At 53.2% G+C, this 16,336-nt stretch overlaps 2 protein-coding genes across 3 annotated transcripts; one reads left to right on the forward strand and one right to left on the reverse strand.

Moving 5' to 3' along the window:
• The first annotated feature begins 1,606 nt into the window (after nt 1-1,606).
• hectd1 (HECT domain containing 1) lies at nt 1,607-15,084 on the forward strand. Of its 2 annotated transcripts, none has more exons than XM_077730824.1 (43): nt 1,607-1,852; nt 2,766-2,905; nt 3,048-3,199; nt 3,508-3,742; nt 3,951-4,178; nt 4,256-4,540; nt 4,775-5,045; nt 5,145-5,221; nt 5,292-5,390; nt 5,457-5,571; nt 5,650-5,824; nt 5,908-6,046; nt 6,117-6,287; nt 6,361-6,583; nt 6,652-6,915; nt 6,981-7,192; nt 7,270-7,416; nt 7,488-7,582; nt 7,692-7,797; nt 7,887-8,021; nt 8,123-8,262; nt 8,345-8,557; nt 8,688-8,798; nt 8,879-9,045; nt 9,120-9,296; nt 9,659-10,549; nt 10,662-10,883; nt 10,956-11,089; nt 11,164-11,320; nt 11,424-11,494; nt 11,559-11,710; nt 11,780-11,834; nt 11,903-12,110; nt 12,178-12,388; nt 12,453-12,654; nt 12,731-12,868; nt 12,936-13,432; nt 13,506-13,664; nt 13,734-13,812; nt 13,881-13,974; nt 14,064-14,214; nt 14,295-14,439; nt 14,512-15,084. In XM_077730824.1, the coding sequence occupies exons 3-43, from the start codon at nt 3,060-3,062 to the stop codon at nt 14,647-14,649; spliced, it is 7,629 nt and encodes a 2,542-aa protein (XP_077586950.1). In that variant the 5' UTR covers nt 1,607-1,852; nt 2,766-2,905; nt 3,048-3,059; the 3' UTR covers nt 14,650-15,084. The 2 variants fall into 2 exon arrangements, with proteins under 2 accessions (XP_077586950.1, XP_077586949.1); XM_077730823.1 differs by having other exon boundaries at nt 1,608-1,852; nt 10,635-10,883; nt 11,400-11,494.
• Nucleotides 14,928-16,302, reverse strand: ap4s1 (adaptor related protein complex 4 subunit sigma 1). Its single transcript, XM_077730825.1, has 7 exons — nt 16,206-16,302; nt 16,018-16,073; nt 15,708-15,849; nt 15,551-15,637; nt 15,420-15,488; nt 15,338-15,349; nt 14,928-15,261 (listed from the first exon to the last, which is right to left on the reverse strand). The coding sequence occupies exons 3-7, from the start codon at nt 15,843-15,845 to the stop codon at nt 15,133-15,135; spliced, it is 435 nt and encodes a 144-aa protein (XP_077586951.1). The 5' UTR covers nt 15,846-15,849; nt 16,018-16,073; nt 16,206-16,302; the 3' UTR covers nt 14,928-15,132.
• Nucleotides 16,303-16,336: the final 34 nt, after the last annotated feature.

Below are 16,336 nucleotides of genomic sequence, written 5' to 3' on the forward strand. Positions count from 1 at the left end.
TGTGGCTTAATTTAAGACAACTCTAATTGGGTTATTTCAAAATGAAACCCTGTAATCAAATTTAGTATGAATAGCAGACTGAAGAATCTGACATATTTTACTCATTCTTTTTAGTATGGCTGTTTCATTTTGATATCACATTTTACTCATTCTTTTTGTGGCGGTCTTGTTTTAGTATCGCCACTGAAGGGTTCAGCTCTTGTTCCCAACTCAATTACAATATGAACAGAAGGATGGGTCCGAGACTCCTCGACTACAATGTTAACAAAAGGCTCTTCCTGAGATTCTTATTTCAAGGTGGGATTCACACTGATAAGAGACCAGATGGAGGACTTCAAAGGGCAGAGGAACAAAGAGCAGGGCAGAGGGTCGGGACTTTATAGGACCAGCGGAGACAGAGGTCTGGATGATGTGGATTCAAGGCTGGAAGATGTGGAGCCCAGAGAAACCCACCCCTCACAGCAGCCCTGGACCAGCCCACATCTCATTATTAATCAGCGAATGAATATGCATTTTTGTTGGACTATAACTGGGCAAACGCGGGTTTGGACAATGTCTTTTCCATCCTCCGCTTTAGGACATCAACACTCAGCGGGCTTATTCTATGGGAGGGAGACCCGGAGCTCTGTATGAATCAATATGAATGGAATAAACCATCTGTGGATGAACTCGCACAACCCTGGTTTGTCTCCTCCGATGCTGAACACGCTCCATTGTTAGACTGGAGACTACAGAGTTAAGGAATTGGAGTCAGGTGAAATAGTTTAGTCTAACAAGACCCATGAAAAGTTTCAAGAAGCCATACCTAAAACCATGAGACTAATGATTTGGTGTCCATTTGGCCTCAGTGCTATCAACTGGAATTGAATAATTAGTAACTCAATGACTGCACAAGACATCCCAAGCATTGACCGCATGTTTTTTCTTATATTTATAAACAGCATATTGCACAATTAGCAACAGAAACAACCCTCAGCTTCCACCACTTGAATATGTTGCCCTCTGGAATGTGATAAAGAGAGCCATAACAGCCAAGAAAAACAGACTCAAGGACTCTTTCTTCCCAAGAGCTGTCACCGTACTCCACCCGAGATCTCCACCTAGGATCTAATCAAGACTTATTCCTAGTCACCTTGCACGCCTTAACCATGTTGACTACTATTTATATTTTTTCTTATTTACTATGTTGGCCACTTATTTATCTATTACTATTTATTGATTATTTATCAATCAGTATGTAGACTCAGCAAGTGGTGCGCTCACAACAACTTGGCGCTGAACATCTCCAAAACAATGGAACTCATCCTGGGCTTTAGACGGAACAAGGCCGCCCCGCTCTGCTAATATCACTTGGACTACTTATTTATTATTGATTTATCATTTATTTGTCTGTTTGTTTTCGTTATTTGCGCTTTACGTGAAGAAAGCTTTATATCTAATTGTACTGACAATATAATGACATTATATATATGACAATAAAAGCATTCCACTCAATTCAATTAAAATATGATACTTTAGTGGTAAGAATAAAATATTACCTATTTAGTGTGCGCTTCCTTAATGTGTGTGATATTTCCGAGCAGAGAGGCGGTGCCTGAACGTCACACAGCCAGTGGGCTCCATTCCATTTCCTCCCGGTTTGTGTGTAGTGTGTGTGTACTTGTGTGTGTTATTTTGTAGCCCGCTGTCCACTCGGTCCACTTTGACCTCTTTGGACCTCCTCGCTAGCCGAAATGGACGCCGCTCCTGGGTGTCCGTCATAATATTTGTTCCTCGCGCTAGGACCGACAGAGCCACAATTCCCCTCCCCTTTCTCCCCCAGTCGCCAACGCCGTTAAAGAACGAAGCCAGGGTGAGTGTTTCTGCGGGACCGGGTCGGCTCGTGTCTTGTATCCCGCCGCTGCGTCGCGGCCTGCCTGCTCTCTTGGAACTCGAGGTCCGAGGCTTCAGTCGGAGGCCGTGCGTGTTTTTGTCGACTTTGACCGCTAGCGCTAAACGAAACCTGCCGGGGTCACAGTCATAGTCGTCGCAGCAGCGGCGCATTTACTATATTTTTTTTGTATTTATTCTTTATTTTAATGTCTAATAGGGGGAATTTACGTTTTGGTGTACGGAAGTGTTAAGTCAGCTTACTGCCAGATAAGCTAGCGTGGTGCTAGCGGTGAGTTACCCGGCTAACAGAGGGAAATTATACGCTCAGTACTTTAAAATTTCGTGAGTCACAAATTTCAAATATGTTTTATGTCTTTTATTGTGTTTATAGAATGTTTTTTTGTGACTCTGGGTTGAGTTCTGCGGCGTGACATTCACGAATTTGCCCTGGTGTTGTTGTTTGTTGTCGCTAGGGGCCTAGCTGGCAGGGATGCTAATATGCTAAAGCTACACGTCTGTTGATTCTTGTTTGTGTCTCTCAAGGGAGTTGGGAGGGGGGCAAACATGTGATTAAAATGTCTGGGGGGGGTTAGTGCTTGGTTTCTTTAGAACACTTGATCTCATCATCAAGTTGACTCATGTTTTTCAGACTTTTTGTGAAGAGGAAGAGGATTTTCCTCCTAATCTGGTTAATTTGTGGCTTGGGGGTTGTGTGATTCAGTGTTATTTTTCTGTTTGCTATCTTTGGATCATAGTTTTGTTTATTTGTCTCAATGTCTTGTTGGCGATATATCTTTGTCAGTGACATAGTTGAGTGATACTTGTATTACATTATGTGTCAAGCTCCTTTCATAAATTCTGACGGAATCTTTTTGTGTCCCCCATAATGGCAGACGCCAACACTTGATGTCCCAAAATCCTCCTCCAGAGCGACTCTCGGCTTTTTTGGTGGCTTGGATGAATCTCAAGCGGACCGCCGACCACAAGCACTGATTGGCCAAGAGCCAGACCGCGTATCCGACGGCCATCCAAGGTCAGCCTATAAGATAATGTGCAACTGTATGAAATATTTGGCCGCCATTGACGGCAGTGGACGTCCAGAAAAAGAGCGTTCAGGCCATGAATAATAGGTATGATGTCATATTTTGAACCAAAATGTCTGTTTTCTTTGCCAGTGGAGAGGCGTCATGGCCGACGTGGACCCCGACACCCTGCTGGAATGGCTCCAGATGGGTCAGGGCGACGAGCGCGACATGCAGCTCATCGCCCTGGAGCAGCTCTGCATGCTGTTGCTCATGTCTGACAACGTGGACCGATGCTTTGAGACGTCAGTATTGGCCAAAATTCTGAAATATTTTAATGTGATCGTATCATACTCCTTTAAAAAAACAACAACAACTGTGATGTTGTATTTTATCACCCCTTACATTGAATCATTTCACCTCAGGGTAAATATAGTATACAAAATAATGAGGAGAGAACTATTAATGCTTTATAAACTCTTTTATTTGAGTTATTTTTCTATATTTATGATTTAGAATATGAGGGAAGAAAATCTATGGTTCTAATTTTTTTATTTTTCCAGTCTTAAATGAAGTCTTAGTCATGTTTTTTTTTTGTGTGTGTTGCGTTCAGGTGCCCCCCGCGGACGTTCCTCCCGGCGCTCTGCAAGATCTTCCTGGACGAGAGTGCCCCCGACAACGTCCTGGAGGTGACGGCCCGCGCCATCACCTATTACTTGGACGTGTCGGCCGAGTGCACCCGCCGGATCGTGGGCGTGGACGGCGCCATCAAGGCGCTGTGCAACCGCTTGGTGGTGGTGGAGCTCAACAACAGGACCAGCCGAGACCTGGCCGAGCAGTGTGTCAAGGTGGGGTGGCGACTCGGCCCGTGGTACTAGTTAAACTACAGTTGAATCATACATTTTCAAGCTCTATCGTATTTTCTCGTATATTACCCGCCTCTGTGTATAGTACAGGTGTCAAAGTGGCGGCCCGAGGGCCAAATCTGGCCCACCGCATCATTTTGTCTGACACCCTTGGCGTATAGTAAAATTGTGGATTTTTTTTTCCGATCAGGTCCTGGAGTTGATCTGCACCAGGGAGTCTGGCGCCGTGTTTGAGGCGGGCGGCCTGAACTGCGTGCTGAGCTTCATCCGGGACAGCGGCCACCTGGTGCACAAAGACACGCTGCACTCGGCCATGGCCGTGGTCTCGCGCCTCTGTAGCAAGATGGAGCCCCAGGACCCCTCGCTGGAGACCTGCGTGGAGTCGCTCTCCAGCCTCCTCAAGCACGAAGATCAGCAGGTAGCCACACGCGCTCATCTTTGGCCGGTTTCAACAGCCATTTGCAGAAAATTGATGGAAGGTCCGTCTGGTTTCAGGTGTCGGACGGCGCCCTGCGCTGCTTCGCCTCGCTGGCCGACCGCTTCACGCGGCGCGGCGTGGATCCGGCGCCCTTGGCCAAACACGGTCTGACGGAGGAGCTGCTGTCGCGCATGGCGGCGGCCGGCGGCGGAGTGTCGGCGGGCCCCTCGTCGGCCTGTAAGCCCGGGCGCGTCTCCGCCGGCGCCAACCCCTCGGCCCCCGACTCCAAGCTGAGCAATCAGGTGTCCACCATCGTCAGCCTGCTCTCCACCCTCTGTAGGGGGTCGCCGCTGGTCACGCACGTAAGTGGGCTTCCTCAAACGCCAAAAACTACGAAAATAAAATCAAGCAATTCAGTCATTTCAGCCCTTTATTATTATTTTTATGACTATTATTATTGTTTTTCTATATTTTATTATTATTATTATTATTATATATATACCAAAACAGGAGTTAAAGTTTATTTTGCAAGAATGAAGTATTGAGCTGTATTATTTTGCTAATGGCTCACAAAATATTTCGTTTCTCCGCCACAGGACCTTCTTCGCTCGGCGTTGCCCAACTCCATGGAGTGCGCCCTGGGCGGGGACGAGCGCTGCGTGCTGGACACCATGCGCCTGGTGGACCTGCTCCTGGTGCTGCTGTTCGAGGGCCGCAAGGCGCTGCCCAAGTCCACGGCGGGCTCCTCCAGCCGCATCCCCTGCCTGCGCCGCTTGGACAGCTCGGGGGAGCGTTCCCACCGACAGCTCATCGACTGTATACGCAGCAAGGACACGGACGCGCTCATCGACGCCATCGACACGGGAGGTGAGCCCACCGATGACCAGTCCGTTTGCCAAACGCCGAGAGACGGGCGTTTGTGGCGACTGACGCGTGTACCATTTCCGAAAACCCCACCCCCTCTAGCGTTCGAGGTCAACTTCATGGACGACGTGGGGCAGACCCTCCTCAACTGGGCGTCTGCTTTCGGAACGCAGGAAATGGTAAAAAAGCGGATGGCCACAAGGCGCCATGGCTCGAAATGGATCGTGACACGCCCCCTTTTGGACCTAGGTGGAGTTCTTGTGCGAACGCGGCGCCGACGTCAACCGAGGGCAGAGGTCCTCGTCCCTGCACTACGCCGCCTGTTTTGGACGGCCGCAAGTCGCCAAGGTAACATTAGCGGTTAGCAATGTATTATGGCGCTCGACGGCTGCTCATCCATTTTTTTGTGAGCAGACGCTTCTGCGTCACGGCGCCAATCCCGACCTGAGAGACGAGGACGGAAAAACTCCCCTGGACAAAGCCAGGGAACGAGGACACAGTGAGGTGGTGGCTATACTGCAGTCCCCTGGTCAGTATTGTCATTGCATCTTTTATTTATTTTTATTTATTTTTTTATAATAACAAGAGTTCTAACGCTTCCGTTCAGGCGACTGGATGTGTCCGGTAAACAAAGGCGACGACAAGAAAAAGAAAGACGTCAACAAAGAGGAGGACGAAAGTGGGGAACCCAAAGGAGACCCCGAAATGGCGCCCATCTACCTGAAGAGACTTCTGCCCGTTTTTGCACAAACTTTTCAGCAAACCATGCTGCCTTCCATCAGGTGACTATCCAGCACGCCAAATCGACCGCCTCTGCCGCCCGGCTCACGCCCGCTCATGCCCGTCCGTCCTTGTTGGTCTCCAGGAAAGCCAGTCTGGCTCTGATCCGCAAAATGGTCCACTATAGCAGCGAAGTGCTGCTCAAGGAGGTCTGCGACAGCGAGGCGGGACACAACCTGCCCACCGTTTTGGTGGAAATCAGCGCCACCGTGTTGGACCAGGAGGTACGTCTCCCCTTGCTATTGTGTCGAAAGTCTTGTTTTTTCATAACCCACGTGCTCCGTTTACACCCAGGACGACGACGAAGGTCACCTGCTGGCTCTTCAGATCATCCGAGACCTGGTGGACAAAGGAGGAGAAGTCTTTCTGGATCAACTGGCCCGCCTGGGGGTCACCAACAAGGTGTCCACACTAGCCGGACCCGCCTCAGACGACGAGAATGAAGACGAGGTTAAACCCGAGAAGGTGCGTGAGGAAACCCCGATAAATAGATCTCAACCAGAAGAAATCATTGGTGTTTTTTTTATTGTTGACAAAGGAGGAGGAAGCCCAGGAGGACGCCCGTGAGGTCCTGCAGGGAAAACCCTACCACTGGCGGGACTGGTCCATCATCAGGGGGCGGGACTGCCTTTACATCTGGTCGGACGCCGCCGCCCTGGAGCTGTCCAACGGCTCCAACGGCTGGTTCCGCTTCATCCTGGACGGGAAACTGGCAACCATGTACTCCAGCGGGAGCCCCGAAGGAGGCTCCGACAGCTCCGGTAAAACGACCGCCATTAAATGCTATTTTTTAGAGTCTTTTTTTGTAACGTTTCTGGATCTTCTCTAGAATCCCGCAGCGAGTTCCTGGAGAAGCTCCAGCGCGCCAGGAGTCAAGTCAAACCCGTCACGTCCAGCCAGCCCGTACTCTCCGGTCTGGGGCCCACTAAGTTGACCGTGGGGAACTGGTCCCTGACCTGCCTGAAGGACGGCGAGATCGCCATCCACAACTCGGACGGTCAGCAGGCCACCATCCTCAAGGAGGACCTGCCGGGTTTCGTCTTCGAGTCCAACCGGGGGACTAAACACTCCTTCACGGCCGAGACGTCTCTAGGTGAGGAGGTGATCTTTCGCTCTGGACCTCTTCAAGTCCGTAACCGTCTCCCTCGTCCTGGCCAGGCTCGGAATTTGTGACGGGCTGGACGGGCAAACGTGGCCGCAAGCTCAAGTCCAAGCTGGAGAAAACCAAGCAGAAAGTGAAAAGCATGGCCCGAGAGCTCTACGACGACCACTTTAAAGCGGTGGAGAGTATGCCCAGGGGCGTGGTGGTCACCCTGAGGAACATCTCCACGCAGCTGGAAGCCTCCTGGGAGCTGCACACCCACAGACAGGTATGCACACCACGTCCTTCCTGGCCTGATCCACAAAATGGATGCCGTCCGTGATGGGACCCGTGTGTTTTTGTCAGTGCGTGGAAGGCGAGAACACGTGGAGGGACCTGATGAAGACGGCCCTGGAGAACCTGATCGTGGTGCTCAAAGACGAGAACACCATTTCCCCGTACGAGATGTGTAGCAGCGGATTGGTTCAGGCGCTCTTCACCGTCCTCAACAATGTCAGTCTCGAGAAACCAGTGGTATTTCTCGTCTTTGGCGCCTCGTTGACGTACATTTTGTTGACCTTCAGAGCGTGGATCTGGACCTAAAACACGATTGTAAGCCTTTAATGGAGAGGATCAATGTCTTCAAGGCGGCCTTCAGCGAGAACGAAGATGGCGAAAGGTATGAAATGTCTTATTTATATGGACGTCTAGTGCCGATTGGAGGATGACCATTGGCCGAGATTGTCATGTGACTGTCTGAAAGTCGACCATTTTGTTTTCACCCTCAGCCGACCAGCTGTGGCCTTAATCCGAAAACTCATCGCCGTCCTGGAGTCCATCGAACGTCTCCCTCTGCACCTTTATGACACCCCCGGTTCCTCCTATAACTTGCAGGTGCGTCCAGTCAGATTTACCGATTAAGGGATCGCTTTACTCGCCGTTTGTGTTTTTTTTTAGCTCAACCCAATGGCGTTCTTTTCCAGATCCTGACAAGGAGGCTGCGCTTCCGCCTGGAGCGAGCGCCGGGCGAGACGGCCCTGATCGACCGGACGGGTCGGATGTTGAAGATGGAACCGTTGGCCACCGTGGAGTCTTTGGAGCAGTACTTGCTCAAGATGGTCAGTCAGTGTGGCGTTTGTTGAAAATGGAATGGGTGGCCGAAATGAGTCAAAAATAGGATATACTCTTTCTATACACTATATGCTGGATGTGATTTCAGGTGGCCAAGCAGTGGTACGACTTTGAGCGTTCGTCCTTCGTCTTTGTCAGGAAGCTGAGGGAAGGTCAGACCTTCACCTTCAGGCACCAACACGACTTTGACGAGAACGGTCTCATCTACTGGGTGGGAACCAATGCCAAGTAAGTCGGCCCACCCATACCTGGCCTCTGTGCCATCCGACCGAGCCTCAACCCCCTTTCCCTCCCTCCCTCCCGCCTTCAGGACGGCCTACGAGTGGGTCAACCCGGCCGCCTACGGTCTGGTGGTGGTGACCTCGTCCGAGGGGCGCAACCTGCCTTACGGGCGCCTGGAGGACATCCTCAGTCGAGACAGTTCGGCTCTCAACTGCCACACCAACGACGAAAAGAATGCCTGGTTTGCCGTGGACTTGGGCCTGTGGCTCGTCCCCTCGGCCTACACCTTGAGACACGCCAGGTAAAAAATTTCTCGCATGTAAGCCGAAATTGCCCTAAAATGGCCTTAAAATCGTTGAATTTGACGATTTTTCTCGTATAAGGCGACATTTTTTCACTTTGTGATCACGCCCCTCCCGTGTTTGTTCCAGAGGATACGGGCGCTCCGCCTTGAGGAACTGGGTCTTCCAGGTGTCCAAAGACGGTCAAAACTGGAGCACGTTGTACACTCACGTGGACGACTGCAGCCTCAACGAACCGGGGTAGGCTCCGTCGACCGGTGCCGTCGCCATCGACGCTACGAGTTCTCTCTGTGACCCCCTGGCGATGCTCCGCCTCCCAGGTCGACGACCACGTGGCCCCTGGAGCCGTCCAAAGAGGAAAAACAAGGCTGGCGACACATCCGAATCAAGCAGATGGGCAAGAACGCCAGCGCCCAGACGCACTACCTGTCCTTGTCGGGTCTAGAGCTCTACGGCACCGTCACCGCCGTCTGCGAAGACCAATTAGGTAATCCTTTACACGATTGTTGTCGGCTCTCCCCTTGTCAATTAGCACGAAGCTAACGTCAACAAACCCCACAGGCAAAGCCGTGAAGGAGGCCGAAGCCAATTTGCGTCGCCAGCGCCGCCTGTTTCGCTCCCAGGTGATGAAGTACATCGTGCCGGGGGCGCGGGTGGTCCGCGGCATCGACTGGAAGTGGCGCGACCAGGACGGGAATCCGGCCGGTGAGGGCACCGTCACGGGAGAGGCCCACAACGGTAAGGCTGTTCCAGATGAAGGACAAAAATATATTTAAAAAATATATATATTTTACTATTAATAGGCTGAAAATAATTTTGGGATCAACTGTGCCTTAAATTGGTTAAACGTGATGGCCGGCAGCAAGCGAACGATCAATCTGACTTTAATCTCATTCAATTCAATTCCAATGGCCGAGTACTGGCCGTGTCCGCCAGAGGGCGCCAACTCCCCCTTCCGTTTTTCCCCCTCTTTTTTTTTTTGTTTGTTTTCTCGCTCTGGTTTTTCCTCTCTTTCTCCCCCCCTTCCCCCCTTCCCCCCTTCTGGCCGTGGGTCTCTGACAGCCACGCGTGCGTGTCCTCCTATGTCTCTGTCCATCCAGGCTGGATTGATGTAACCTGGGATGCCGGCGGCTCAAACTCTTACCGTATGGGCGCCGAAGGGAAGTTTGACCTCAAGCTTGCTCCAGGGTACGACCCTGAGTCGGCTGCCTCAGCGCCGTCACCCAAACCTGTCTCATGCGCTGTTTCAGGCCCCGCCTTCGCCGCGCTGGGACCCTACCCGACCCCGCCGGCCATCGGAGGAGGAGGAGGAGGAAGTGGCGCCGCCTCCACGCCGTCCTCCTGGAGCGCCCTGGTGAAAAATAACTGTCCGGACAAGGGCGGGGCCTCGTCGGGCCGCAAGGGCAGCAACAGCTCCGTGTGCAGCGCCGCGTCCTCCTCGGACATCAGCCCGGCGGGCTCCTCCCTGGGCCCCCCCGCCGGAGGCCGCGCGGACAACAGACGGGCCGAGGGACTCCTCTCCGAGCGGGGCTGCGGGTCGGGCGGCGCCGCGGCGGGCGGGGCCGGCCCCGAGGGACGCCGGCGAGATGGCGCCGAAGCCGCCCCCACGGAGGACCCCTCGGACGGCGCCAAGGACGTCTCGTCGGACGACCCGGTGGCGGCGGCCATCTCCATGGGCCTGGTCAGCGTCAGCTCACCCGACGTCAGCTCGGTGTCGGGGTCCCCCGGCAAGGACGCCCCGGCCCAACGACCCCTGGGCTCGGCCGCCAACGCCCGGCTCTCGGTCAGCTCGCTCCTGGCGGCCGGCGCGCCCATGAGCTCCAGCGCCAGCGTCCCCAATCTGTCGTCGCGGGAAGCCAGCCTGATGGAGTCGTTTGTGCGGCGGGCGCCCAACATGTCGCGCACCAACGCCACCAACAACATGAACCTGAGCCGGAGCAGCAGCGACAACAACACCAACACGTTGGGGCGTAACGTCATGAGCACCGCCAGTGAGTTGTCGTCGAAATCGTCGGCAAATTCTATGGAACTGCAATGAATAGTTTTTAAAATGTGGTTGTTTTTTTCCCCCCAAAGTTAATTGTGCCGTCCCACCGTTCCCAGCCTCCCCCCTGATGGGCGCCCAGAGTTTCCCCAACCTGACCACCACCGGCACCACCTCCACCGTCACCATGTCCACGTCCATCGTCACCAGCAGCAACAACGTGGCCACGGCCAACACCGGCCTGTCGGTGGGCCAGATGCTCAGCAACACTTTGACTGCCAGCCTCACGTCCACCTCCAGCGAGAGCGACACGGGGCAGGAGGCCGAGTTTTCCCTCTACGGTCGGTGGCAAAAACCTGGCTCATCCGACAATAGTATAGTGCTTGTCAAAACGTCTGCCTTCTTTTGCACAGATTTCCTGGACAGCTGCCGCGCCAACACGCTATTGGCCGAGCTGGAAGACGAGGAAGACCTCCCGGAGCCGGACGACGACGACGACGAGAACGAAGACGACAATCAGGAGGACCAGGAGTACGAGGAGGTCCTGGTACGGAATTAGCCAACTGTCAAAACAGAGAGAGTCCATTAGCCTAACGTTAGCTCATGCTCTTCATCCCACAGGAGGAAGAGGAGTACGAGACCAAAGGAGGTCGGCGGAGGACGTGGGACGACGACTTTGTCCTCAAGAGACAGTTTTCCGCTTTGGTTCCGGCCTTCGACCCCCGACCCGGAAGAACCAACGTGCAACAGACCACCGACCTGGAGATCCCGCCTCCGGGTAACGAACGCCACTATTGGATTTTGCGGCGATGCCACCTACAAATATTGACAAATATCAATTATTTTTTCATCGCAAGGCTTTAAAGGTCCAACTTTTCCAGGAACGCCTCGCTCGGAAATTCAAGAGGAAGTCGAATGCGCGCCTTCGCCTCACCTGGCGCTCACCCTCAAGGTAAGCCTTCCACGCTACAAAATGTAAAGCCCCACCCACCTCACACGCCCTCCCTCTCCCACAGGTGGCCGGTCTGGGTACGACACGGGAAGTGGAGCTCCCCCTTTCCGACTACAAGTCCACCATCTTCTTTTACGTCCAACGGCTTCTGCAGCTGTCGTGCAACGGCGCCGTCAAGACGGACAAACTGCGACGCATCTGGGAGCCCACCTACACGTAAGAGCGCCCCCACTGGCCGCCGCCACGTCCCCAAAACGCCTTGACAACCCTTTTTCCTGGCGTCAGGATCATGTACCGGGAACTGAAGGACACGGACAAGGAGAGGGAAAGTGACAAGACGGTGAGTTTTTTTCCCGAAAGACGAGTGAGGCGATGATGCTAACGGAATGGCGTGATGGCAACCCGCAGGACTTTTGCGAGCGCGGCGGTCTCCTGAGTCCCGGCGCCTTGCCCACCCGGCAGAGCTGCGACATCCTGGGCTGCGGCAGGGAGGTGCCGCAGGCCAAAGCGGGCTGCGGTCAGAACGCCTGCGGCGTGGAGGACGTGCTGCAGCTCCTGCGGATCCTCTACATTATCGGCGGGGACGCCGCCTACAACGTGCGGGCGCTACAAGAAGGTACGTGCTTGGTTTTTGGGGGAATTTAGATAGCTTTGGGCTCACTTTGTTTTTGTTCTGGACGTAGACGCAGACGACCCTCAGTTCAACGCCTCCCCGGAGGAGTTCACCAGCAAGAAGATCACCACCAAGATCCTGCAACAGATCGAGGAGCCTCTGGCGCTGGCCAGCGGCGCCCTGCCCGAATGGTGCGAGCAGCTCACCTCCAAGTGTCCTTTCCTCATCCCCTTTGAGACCCGACAGCTTTTCTTCACCTGCACCGCCTTCGGAGCCTCCAGGTAAGCAAAGCTTCAAGCCCGCTGACCTTCGCCCGATGCCGACCCCTCTGGTTCGCTCCCACAGGGCCATCGTTTGGCTGCAGAACCGGCGCGAGGCCACCATGGAACGCTCGCGGGCCTCGGCCACGGTGCGGAGGGACGACCCCGGGGATTTCCGGGTGGGTCGCCTCAAGCACGAACGGGTCAAGGTGCCCAGGGGGGAGGCCATGATGGAGTGGGCCGAGTCGGTCATGCAGATTCACGCCGACAGGAAGTCTGTGTTAGAGGTGAGCCGCCAAAATAAAAGAAAAAAAAATGCCGGAATTTGAGAAGGTTCAAATATGAGGCTTTTGTCACGCTCAGGTGGAGTTCCAAGGAGAAGAAGGAACCGGTCTGGGGCCCACCTTGGAGTTTTACGCTCTGGTGGCGGCCGAGTTTCAGAGAACCTCGCTGGGAATTTGGCTGTGCGACGACGACTTCCCCGACGACGAGTCCAGACAGGTGCCGGAGCGCAAACCTTTTTCGGGAAGTCTCTTTTGTGGCTTACCTGTCCGTCCGTCCGTCTCAGGTGGATCTGGGCGGCGGCCTGAAGCCCCCGGGTTACTACGTGCAACGTTCCTGCGGCCTCTTCCCGGCGCCCTTCCCGCAGGACAGCGAGGAACTGGAGCGCATCACCGAGCTTTTCGGCTTCCTGGGCGTCTTCCTGGCCAAGTGCATCCAGGACAACCGGCTGGTGGACCTGCCCGTCTCGCGGCCCTTCTTCAAACTGCTCTGCATGGGCGACATCAAGTCCAACATGAGCAAGCTGCTCTACTCGTCGGCGCCACCGCCGGGCGGTTCGGGGCCGGGACCGGAGCCGGAGCGCCGCACGCCGCCGCCCTCGGACCTGCGCTCGGACCTGCGCTCGGAGGCGTCCACGGAGGACAGCCGGGAGACCTTCTCGGTGGGGAGCTTCGACGAGGACTCCAAGTCGGAGTTCATCATGGACCCGCCCAAGCCCAAACCGCCCGCCTGGTACCACGGTATCCTGACCTGGGACGACTTTCAGCTGGTCAACCCTCACCGGTACGGAAATACGTTCCACCGGTCGTGGTACCCCCCAAAAAGGTTGACGCCCCCTTTTTTCTTTGAATGTCAGGGCCAGCTTTCTGAAGGAGGTCAAGGAACTGGCGGTGAAACGGCGGCAAATCCTGTCCAGCAAATTTCTGTCCGAGGACGAGAAGAACACGCGGCTTCAGGAGCTGACGCTCCGGAACCCCTTGGGTTCCGGACCGCCCCTGGCCATCGAGGACCTCGGGTGAGTGGACGCTCGTTACGTTTTTCCACCCGTGTTCCCACGCTTGAACGTCTCCTTCGGTCTTCGCAGGTTGAATTTCCAGTTCTGCCCCTCGTCCAAAGTTCACGGCTTCTCCGCCGTGGATCTCAAATCCAACGGAGACGATGAGGTGGGACAGTGGTTTTTTTTGGGGGGGGGTTTGTCTAAGAATTGGGATTGACATATGTTTGCCCTCAGATGGTGACCGCGGAGAACGCCGAGGACTACGTGGAGCTCATGTTTGACTTCTGCATGCACACGGGGATTCAGAAGCAAATGGAGGCCTTCAGAGGTACGCACTAAATCAAAAATGGCGTACGAATGACTGTAAGAAGCAGCCAAATTTCACGTAATCTCGACACGGGGCATTTTACTCCTCAGAGGGCTTCAATGGCGTCTTCCCCATGGAGAAGTTGAGTTCCTTCAGCCACAAAGAAGTTCAAATGATCCTGTGCGGCAACCAGTCGCCCTCGTGGACCTCCGACGACATCATCAACTACACCGAGCCCAAGCTGGGCTACACCCGAGACAGGTAAGACAAAATGGCCGTTTCCTTCGGGGGAAAAAAAAAACGTATTGTTAAACGTTTCCCGTCCCTCTACGCGTCTCCAGCGCGGGCTTCTTGCGCTTCGCCCGCGTCCTGTGCGGCATGTCGTCGGACGAGAGGAAAGCCTTCCTACAGTTCACCACCGGCTGCTCCACGCTGCCCCCCGGAGGCCTGGCTAACCTGCACCCGCGGCTCACCATCGTCAGAAAGGTAGCGTGTCTGAGCTGCCCAACGTTTTTGTTGAGTGTTTCGTCTGACGGCACCACCTTTGACCCCCACCAGGTGGACGCCACAGACTCCAGCTACCCGTCGGTCAACACGTGCGTCCACTACCTGAAGCTTCCCGAGTATTCCTCCGAAGACATCATGAGGGAACGCCTGCTGGCCGCCACCATGGAGAAAGGCTTCCACCTCAACTGAGACGCTCGCCCGCTCTTTTGCTCGCTCGCTCGCCCCGCCCGCCCGCCTGCATGCTCGCCACCGCCACCGCCATCCCGGTCACCAACGCCGGAGGGCGCCGTGAGCGCTCTGCGTGTTGTCCCGCCATCTTTTGGCTTTATTTTTTTGGGGGGGATATTTGTGTGTGTGTGTGTGTGTGTGTGTGTGTGTGTGTGTGCGTCGTGCTTCTTTCCAGAGACACAAACACTGGTCGTTTGTGTGCAAGGGGGAAAGAAAAGAAAGAAAAAAAAGAAACGACAACAAAAAAATGAATTCCTGTATTTTCTTTGTATATTATAAACATTTATTTAACTCAAGTTGCAGTTTGAGCTAAACCGATATTTTCCAAAATGTGTTTGCTCCAGGAAAAAATGGAATAAAAATCATGGAAATGTTTGCAAAGTAACAAAAAATGCACTTTTTGTCCTTTCTCATTCGCGGTGAACAAATTCCTTTATTTTATTTTTAACTGTCAGCCATCTTGTCCAGGGCCAACAGCGGCGCCAGGATGTTGCTCTTGTTGCTCTCCACCACGCGGCCATTCTGGATCATCTCATCCAGGATGATGTGGACCCGATCCACGTTGAACATGATCTGCGGTGTCAAAGTTTAGGAAAATCCACCACAGTATGTATTACTATTTGGACATCAAATAACCAGGGAAGGATACGTCCAATTCGCTCTGTTTGGGAGAAAAAAAGTGGACATTAACCCGTGGAATCTTCAGCTGTCACATCATCAATTCAACTCACCACACGGCTGAAGTATTTGTCGAGAACTTCCACAAAGTTCTGCACCAGCTCGTAGATGGCTAACTCATTCTGCAAAGCATAATAGAGTCATTTAAATAAAACAATAATGAAGAAGGAGAAGAAACTCCCACCTCATCATCAGTCACGCCCACGGCGATGTACAGGGCAGCGTACTGGCGGAAAACCACCTTCAAGTCTTTGTACTCCACGAAGGAACACTAGTGGGGGAAAAGAATTTGTTACCTGAGCCAATATCTGCAGGCAGGTGGATCAGATTTAGGGGGTCACCTGGTCTTTGTGGCGGCTCAGGCATTCTCGGACCACGTCGGCCTCTAGCGCCGCCCTGCGGCTCATCTTGACGGGTTGGTAGTACCTGCTGAGTCGGGTTTGGCCCTGGCGGTTGACCATCAGAATGAAGGTGATCATCCTGCTAGAGAAAACAGGATGTGACGCAAAATGTAAATATTATTTTTATCAGGTTTTGCTATTTTTCACTTTTTTTTAAACGGACTTTCTATCAGTTTCAAATAGTAAACACTTAAATATAAAATGTAGTATTTTTTTTTTTTATAAACGCAATGGTGCTATATATACTTACGCTTAATGGGTAGCTTCAGCAGCTACATTAGTACCGATTGCAGATGCATCCAAAAACTGCAAAAGAAAAACTAGATTTTTACCGTATTTATTTTCTTTGTCGTAAAATTAATGCATTCGCTAGTGATCATGACAAGATTATGACTAATAGATGAATTATTCTGTAAAAATTCAGAATGTTTTGCTCACGAGCTGCCGATGTCACAGCGTCCCACAAGCTAACTGCCTCAGTGGTGCGTTCATGGTTAGACAATAATTGAAAATTAGGCTTCTCGTCTTCAAAAGCAAGACAATTCAACACAAAACAAACACACACCAGT

The sequence above is a fragment of the Stigmatopora nigra genome, chromosome 13 (genome assembly GCF_051989575.1).
Source record: "Stigmatopora nigra isolate UIUO_SnigA chromosome 13, RoL_Snig_1.1, whole genome shotgun sequence".
In the NCBI taxonomy this organism is placed as follows: domain Eukaryota; kingdom Metazoa; phylum Chordata; class Actinopteri; order Syngnathiformes; family Syngnathidae; genus Stigmatopora; species Stigmatopora nigra.

What these genes read in the sequence shown, in the direction of transcription:
- hectd1 (XM_077730823.1), top strand. Translation starts at nt 3,060, where the DNA reads ATGGCCGACGTGGACCCCGACACCCTGCTGGAATGGCTCCAGATGGGT. An exon ending in CTTTCGGAACGCAGGAAATG is followed by an intron (nt 5,222 to 5,291) that starts GTAAAAAAGCGG and finishes TTTTGGACCTAG; the next exon opens with GTGGAGTTCTTGTGCGAACG. An exon ending in CTGGGCTACACCCGAGACAG is followed by an intron (nt 14,215 to 14,294) that starts GTAAGACAAAAT and finishes ACGCGTCTCCAG; the next exon opens with CGCGGGCTTCTTGCGCTTCG.
- ap4s1 (XM_077730825.1), bottom strand. Translation starts at nt 15,845, where the DNA reads ATGATCACCTTCATTCTGATGGTCAACCGCCAGGGCCAAACCCGACTC. An exon ending in TGAGCCGCCACAAAGACCAG is followed by an intron (nt 15,638 to 15,707) that starts GTGACCCCCTAA and finishes TTCCCCCACTAG; the next exon opens with TGTTCCTTCGTGGAGTACAA. An exon ending in TGGGCGTGACTGATGATGAG is followed by an intron (nt 15,489 to 15,550) that starts GTGGGAGTTTCT and finishes TATGCTTTGCAG; the next exon opens with AATGAGTTAGCCATCTACGA.